This window comes from Suricata suricatta, chromosome 16, assembly GCF_006229205.1.
Source record: "Suricata suricatta isolate VVHF042 chromosome 16, meerkat_22Aug2017_6uvM2_HiC, whole genome shotgun sequence".
Taxonomy (NCBI): domain Eukaryota; kingdom Metazoa; phylum Chordata; class Mammalia; order Carnivora; family Herpestidae; genus Suricata; species Suricata suricatta.
In genome coordinates this window covers 4,239,074-4,246,863 of record NC_043715.1, presented here as the reverse complement: position 1 = coordinate 4,246,863, position 7,790 = coordinate 4,239,074, and the positions used below count along the sequence as shown (strand labels likewise).

Sequence of the window (7,790 nt, the reverse complement as noted above, 5' to 3'; positions counted from 1 at the left end):
CGGGGCTTCGGCGTGGACCACGGCCAGGTGGCCGAGCAGAGCGCCGGCGTGCTCCAGCTGCGCCAGCAGCCGCGGGAGGCGGCCGTGCTGCTGCAGGCCGAGGACCGGCTGCGCTACGCGCTGGTGCCGCGCTACCGCGGCCTCTTCCACCACATCAGCAAGCTGGACGGCGGCGTGCGCTTCCTGGTGCGGCTGCGGGCCGACCTGCTCGAGGCGCAGGCCCTCAAGCTGGTGGAGGGGCCGCACGTCCGGGTAAGGGCCCGCCCGGGCCGCCTCCCGACCCCAGGGGAGCGGGGACAGCCCGGGCCGCGCCCCCGCCTTGCACCGGGTCCCGGTGCTCTTGACGGCCCTCCCCGGATGGTCGTCACCTGCCCCTGCAGCCCCAAGCACTCCACCTTCCCCGCCCGAAGCAGCGCACACTTTGCCCCGAGTTACAATCCCCTGACCTCTGTCCCCTTCCTTCCCGGGCTTTCTGAATCCCCGCCTCGCTCCAGTGTTGATTACAGCGCTTACTAGAAGTAACCGCCTACCTTTAACGTGACTGCCATGCCTCCTTCATGGTTCGTGCGCTCCACGAAGTCTCTTACTGTTTTATCTGGGAGTTTCATCTGTGGGGTATACTTGAACGAGTAGCGAACTGAGCATCCCATAGCCTCCCAAACCTAGATGGTGTCCGCAAATGTTAGTTGCACACTCACTGCGCTAAGCCTCGTCGTCGAAGAAGCCCTTCGGAGTCATCACAAGGATGGTGTCTATGGTCTATGGCGAATGGCTGGGCAGGGCATTGCACTTTCCTGAGTTCAGCCCTGAAACACGTGATTCTAAGCCGAGTGCTTGAGTATCCAGGTGCTTAGCACAGTGGGCGCGTTAGATGCAAATAAATACTGTAGGATTTAAGTAATGATGACTTGAAAGGTCGCTCATAGTTGAATATAGTGCACTTATTTGAACGGTTATGTACTAATTCGTGGAGAACTCTAACGCTGGCGTGGTAATTTTCATGTTCATTGCCTCATTCTTATGTGGGTTAAGGAAGCAGATACCGAGGTGGGGAAACTTGACCAAGAACATAGAGCAAATAGATCTGTCTCCGATCATCTACGCAAATCTTAAATCCAGGGGTTTTCACAGTAACCTTTACAACCACATCATGCTGTGGGAGTTACGGTGTTTATGAGAGACTTCATCTAGATGCGTAAACATCGTGTGTAGTTAAGGATGGGGTTAATTTCAGTGATGATAGTCCTGTGATTTGATTACCCCTGCTGGCCGGTTAACTTACAACGCCACGTGTTACTCTGAGGCCAAGATCTGATTGATCATGATTCTGGCTCAAGCCCAGGCTGAATGGCTAAGATTTCATGTTCTGCACACTGCATACATCCCGATCTAGTTCAAGCTTGCTTCTTTTTTTCTTGAAGCAGGAACCAGCGCTCTGTGGTGGGTTTTCTGAAACTTGATTCTTCTTGCATAGGAGACAGAAGCATTGGGTAGAATGTCACCTGCCCCAGAATGAAATCATCCACCTATCTGTCCATCTCTCCATCCATGCATGCAGCTTGTGACCATTGGGTGTTTATCTTACACCGGGTATGGTCTTGGCAGTAAGGGCACTTGGTCCAGAAGCTTCCATCCTAGTATGGGAAGAGTTAGTAGTAGACATGGTGGGTGGTAGAGGCTTTTCACGCACTCGCTCATTTGACCGTTGTACAGATGAGGTGATTAAAGCTTGTCAAGGTCAAGTGCAGTGCCCAGGGTGCAGAGCTGGAACTCAAGCCTTGTCTTTGTGACTCCAGAATTGTGTACTTTGTCGCTACACGTTGGTTCTCGAGAGTTGGCGACTTCACGAGATCTAAAAGGGATTTGTTTTCTTAGAATCTGCCTTTTTCCACAAAATCAAGGGCAAGATAAAACAACCCAGCTAATTGATGGGTTTCTTTTATTTAGTTTTACCAAATCAGGAGTTTAGTATTCTCTAGTTGTGACTGTATTTGCGCTTTTCCAAGACTAAATGTACCAACTTCCGTCTAATCGGTAACCTCCGTGTTTGTCTTTCTCTGAAACCATAAGTCAGTCTTCACTCTCTTGAAAGGTAGACGGATCAACATTTCACATCTTTCTGTTGGCATTTTTGGTGCACACCAAACCATCCTGGACATCTCCAGCTTTACCGTCCATCACTCACCCCTGTCCACAGACCCCCCTCTCCAGCCAAGCTGGCTCTTGAACAGAAAGTTCCTGAACCTGCGTTACTGAGTGATTCTTGCTTGGGAGGCTCATTAGAGTAGGAGCTGCTCTTCATTCAGCCTTTCCAACCCTCCGGTGCAAGGTGGCCTCACGTGGTTTGGCGCTTCATAGCGTATGTTATCATCTGTGCGCCTCACTTGCGTTTTATGCTTTAACCACAGAATTTAGCATCTGAGACGTATTATTCCGCCAGTCCTCCCCCTCCCCAACTAGATGATCAGCCCCTTGGCGACTGGGAACCTTGCCTTAGATGTCTTGTGTAGCAAGATGCTGAATAACGCAAGGGATGAGACTCCCCGGCCCCCAGTCACGAGAGCGAGTCAACACACACACTACTCGTCTTGCCGTCAGACTGTTCTGCTCAGAGCCCTGAGCCTGGAGGGGAGCCCAGAGGGCTGGGGAGGGCTCTGCATAGCCAGCAGACGCATCGGTCAGACATCCGGACTGCCGATTTCAGGGTGTTGGCCCCCGTGACTTCTAAGGTCCCATCCAGGTCTGAGTCCTCCGATTCTGTGAGGGGTCACTGAATGCGTCCATCCCCTCGCTGTTCCCGAGGAAATGTGGCTGTCCCGCAGGCTGGAAGGGAAGTCCAGCGGGGAGCTGTGACATGGAGACGTTGGGGCAGAGGGCTTGTTGCGGGGAGACCCGAGCTGCCAGCCGTGCCGGGTCCTTCGGGGCTCGGGGCTCCCTTCTCTTCTCAACCAAGGCCGTCCGCACACGGAAGAAACATCGCATACCAGCAGGCAGCCCGCCATGCGAAGTAAAGATCTTTCTTGAACAGAGGATGGGTAACTATAGCCTGACCTTTGCCTCTGCGTGTGGTCTGGACGGGCCGGGTGCGAGAAGCCTCTTCCACGTGCTGGGTGCCAGCCCTTGCCTTTCTCTTCCCGAAGATTCTGGCCTTGTGTCTAGTGCGGATACCGTTAGAGCTGAATCCCTGGATCCCCTTCTCCTGTGTCCTCCATAGTCGCGAAACTGTTTTCTCAATCCATAGAAAACGTCCCCGGGATCTGATCTTGCAGTCTATCACTAGAATCACTTAATGCGCGCCGTGCACTTTGATTGCATTTTTTCTACCACGTTCTGGGTTTTGCATCCAAGCTACTGAAGCGACACAGCTAGAACTTTCTGGCTTTAGGAATACAGCGTTAGAACGCACCGGCAGTTTGGCACGTGAAGCTTTAGAGCAGGAGTCTGGGACACCCAGGGGCCTGTGGTGGCCCGTGGTGCTGGGGGAGCCCGGAGCTTGGTTTGCTGATGCCTTGGATCCCGGCACCCTTGGCTGTGGGCACACAGACCTCACCACCTGCTGGCTTCCGGCCACACTAGAGGACGTCACGTGAACACGCTCCAGTTTCCATGCCGGCCGCGACAGGCTTGGCCCTGAGCATTGACCCTGGAATGCGCTCAGTGGGTGCTGGTTCCGTAGGACGCAGCGGTATTTTTAGGAGAACCAGCTAGTGTGAGGCCCAGAACAAGGCCGATCGGGTGTCTTTGATAGGACCGTGGGTCTAGTGGAAGAAGCACCGTGTGGAGATGTTCCCAGGGCTGTCTTGGCCTCCACCGATTACAGTCACGATCTCGGGTGATTTTAGCCAGGTCATGTGACCCCCGGGCGCGTTGGCCATGCGCCGAGCCTGGTGCGCTCAAGGTCGGCCTGCTTCTCGTCTAAGTGATGCTCCGAGCGTGGTTGTGCAGTTTTGCCAAAAATAAGGTTTCCAGAGGCGGGTGCCGTGTGCCCGGGTCTTGGCCTCTGCCCAAGGATCGTGACTACTGGACGTCGGGGTGTGGGGATTGGCACACACTTTCTGTTTAGACGCTTTTTGTTTTCCTCTGGAGGTGTTTCCAAAGGCTGATTTGGGTCGAAGAGTCCAGTTTCTCAGAGAGTGAGTCCCCCGTGGGGCTGAGTTGAGTCCATATTCTAGAAGGCCTGAGCACAGTTCAGCTGTCCGGGGACACCTGGCACTTGGAAAACGGAAGGGTCTCCTGATGGCGATTTGAACGTGAAAATTCCAGTGCGATGGAAGGTGTGCGGCCCTTGACGGAAGCCCAGGGCCAGTGGGGAGGGGCGGAACTCGTGCCGGACGCAGCAGCGTTGTGATGTCCGGCCCTGCTGGATACCTTGTCATTCGGCCTCGTTGGGTGGCTTGTCCTGCTGTTCAGGGAGCATAGGGGTCCTTGTTGGCTCCCCTAAATTCTGTGCTTCGCTGCTCTGAAAAGGACCTTATCTTTCGTTCATCAGGCCTGCCCCAGTCCCCGGGGGCACAGCCTCTATCGGTTGGAATCGGACCTAAAATGTCCCAGCTGTGGCCATGTGCCCAGCTCAGGGCTTCTGCACAATGAAAACTAGCTTTCCTCCACATTCCACACAGTAGGAGGTCTTGACAGCCAACACCTCCGGAAGGGCCAGTGGGAGACAGCCTTTTCTCTGCCGGTGGGTCCGGAACACCGAGCCCAGGCCAACCGGCAACCTTAAGCGGTTGTACGTGTGAGCCTTGGGTTGAAAACCTGACAACTGAGGGCTGGAGTGACGAGCGTGACGCAGGGGCGGCTTCTGTCCCGCCTGCGGTCTGTGACACAGCGCTGTGGCCGCCGGGCTCGGGGACGCATGCCCTCTCACCCAGATTCCCAGCTCTCCCGTAGCAGTGTCACCTTTCATAGCTGTCGGCCCGAAATAGAACGAAGGGGCCTGGGGGGGGAGCGCTCATCAGCCCGCCATTTCTTTCATAATTAATCCTGAACTGATTTGGAAACCAGGTACTGCCCGCACGCCCCTGTCAGGAATGTGCTAGAGACGCCAGCGCTTCTTCCTGGAGCTCGGCCAGTCCAGGTTCCTAGCCGGGCGTCCGTGAACCCCTGGGGCCGGTCCATGGATGAGTTTCCAAGGGATCCGTGAATCCCAGGAAATCGTGTGCAGAAACTGATTGATGTGTTTGCATTTTCTCTGGGGAGCAGGCCCCTGGCTTTTAGCAAGTCCGGGAGCGTGTGAAGCCCCCAGGGGGAGAAGCGGCCCTGTGGTCCAAGGCAGTGACTGCAGCTGGACGGGCAGCCGTTGGTACCGCCCGGCAGCCGGCCTCCTGGCCTCCCTTCCTGCCTCTCCCTCCTCCCCACCCCCCAGTCTGTCTCCTCTGCTTTATTGGACATCGGTCTGCTCACGATCCTCCACATGGGGGAGCCCGCTGAATGTTCAGGATCCGGAGGGGTCAAGTGGAAGCCACGCCCACCCTCACCGGACATGGAGGGAGGGAGACCGGGTTATGGGATTGTGAAATAAAGGGAATCGCAAAGGGCGTCTGGTCCAACCATTAAGTCCTTAAAACAGCCCCGCCCAATCCTTGTGGACCCGCACTTGGTGCTCACCCGCAGTGAGGGTCACTCTCCCAGGAGGCCATCTGTAGTTGCTTCTCCTTTACGTTAAATTCGGTCCAGGTCTAAGTGTCCGTGACCCTCCTGTTGGTCCTAAATGTACCTCCCTCCTCACCCCGTGGGGTCACACAGAACAAATTGGTGGCTGGTTCTGTTGCCCCCCCCCCCCGCCCCCCTGGCTTTAAAGATTTAAAGAGGGATCTCACTTCATTCTGAAAGCTTTTCTGAGCCACCAGCCGTATATTTTACATACTTGAAACTTATCCTCAAGTGACAAAAGTTGTGAGTCCTTTCACCTTTTACCAGGGAATAAAACGCCATGTGGCCCTATAACATTTTTACAGCTTTTGCAGTGATAGCTCTCTGCCAGTTCTGTGCTGGATGTGCTGAGCTGGTTATTAGTATCCAGTAACGTTCAGCGTGCCTGTTCATGTGTAGCTCATCGGTCAGTGACAGAGACCCCCAATAAACAAAGTTTGAATTAGAAATCGGTCTCCACCTAAGAGTCTGGAGGTAGACACCCCAGGGTTGATTCTGCTCTGCGATTCTCAGTTCTATCCGTTGTTCTTCCCTAAAAACCTTCACCCCCCCGCCCCCGAGTTACCTCATGGCCCAGGATGGCTGCTCCAGCTCCAGCCATCCACCACCTTCCAGGCGGCAGTGGGAGGGACAAAGCGAAGATGAGCAAAGGCCACGCTCCTGCCATTTTTACTTTGGCTTACATCTGATTGGCCAGACTCACTCTTATGGCTGCCTCTAGCTGCAGTGTGATCTTGAACCTGGACAACCCATGCGCCTACCTAAAGCATAAGGCTTGTGTTCATTTGGAAGGAAGGGAAACAGCTATCAGGGGCCCGGGCACCCTCTCACTGGAGCCGTCAGAAAGCTCCCCACGGGTTACATTCAGCGCCACCCCGTGGGGTCTCCCAGGCCAGGTCTCTCCTGCACCCTCGCCTTTCCTGCGCATCTCCGGGACCGTTCTCGCTGGAAAGATTTCTGTGCACACGTGTCATGGATGGTGACGCTGACTCCTCGCTTCTGGAAGTAGATTAGATGTAATAAGCGAAGTGAGAATAATTTCCTCAAATCTAGAGTCACCAATCGCCAGACACACTCTAGTTTATGTGCCACTAAGGTGGGGGAGACGCTACGAGTGAAGTGGTGACCCCACCATCGTGTGCAGGGTGAACCGCAGCTTCAGAGACCTTAGAATCTGAAAACATGCGCCTTCGAGTTGACGGATCTGGTGCCTGGACCCAGCACTGGCCCCTGTCAGGAGACACGGGATGATGTTTGGGCATGTTCCCGAGACGGGAGGCCCGTGCTGGCCTTCCCTTCCTGGCGCACCTGCCATCCCTCTGTGGACCTCACGTGTTTCAGTCGCGTTCACTGTGGTGACTGGGCTGCAGCCCACCATGTGATTGGGCAGCTTCGCCCCGAAGCCAGTCCCCCTCCAGGGCCTCTCGCCGCCCGGGGTGGCAGGTGGAGCGAGAGCTGGGTGCGGGCGCCCAGGCCAGTCCTGCGGAGCTATCGCTGAGGAAGCACCCCGTGGTCGGCTTTCGTGTCCCGCTTTGTGGCGTGGGCTCCCGCGTGGGCTGGTGGGGGCGTGGAGGCGGGCTGGCCGCCTGTCCCCGGGAGCCAACGCCCTGTGCTGTCCCTTGCAGGAGATGAATGGCGTGCTGAAGGGCATGCTCTCGGAGTGGTTCTCCTCGGGGTTCCTCAGCCTGGAACGGGTCACCTGGCACTCGCCCTGCGAGGTCCTGCAGAAAATCAGCGAGTAAGTACTTCACTTGTCACTTGTCCTGAATGTAGAGTTCGTTTTGCCCCAAGAACAGAGTTCATTTTGCCCCAAGCATGCCCGTCGGGTGATGTCAACATCACAGATGCACGCAGACGTTCTGCCTGCGGCCACAGGCCTCGCTGGGCCGACTCTTGGCCCGAGTAACCTCCCAGTATCCGCCTCCCTGGTTGTGACACCCCCCTCCCCCCGGCGTGAGGCTCTGGACGGGCCGTGTGCTGCGGGGGCCCAGCCTGCCCCGGACACAGCGAGGGCCGAGCGGTCCCCACGGCCAGAAGCCGCTCTCCCATCGAGGGGTCTCTGCGCCCCGTGCCGTCTCCTGGACGCTGAGGTTCATGAAAGGTTGCGCTTTGGAGCATGACCAGGTCACTGGACCACC

The 7,790-nt window shown here is 56.1% G+C and overlaps 1 protein-coding gene across 1 annotated transcript in view; it reads left to right on the top strand.

Moving 5' to 3' along the window:
- MLYCD (malonyl-CoA decarboxylase) overlaps positions 1 to 7,790 on the top strand; it is a 9,764-nt gene that overhangs the window by 503 nt on the left and 1,471 nt on the right. The window contains exons 2-3 of the mRNA XM_029926144.1: positions 3 to 252; positions 7,278 to 7,390. Of these exons, the coding sequence (XP_029782004.1) occupies positions 3 to 252; positions 7,278 to 7,390 (363 nt within the window). The remainder of the gene's footprint in view (positions 1 to 2; positions 253 to 7,277; positions 7,391 to 7,790) is intronic.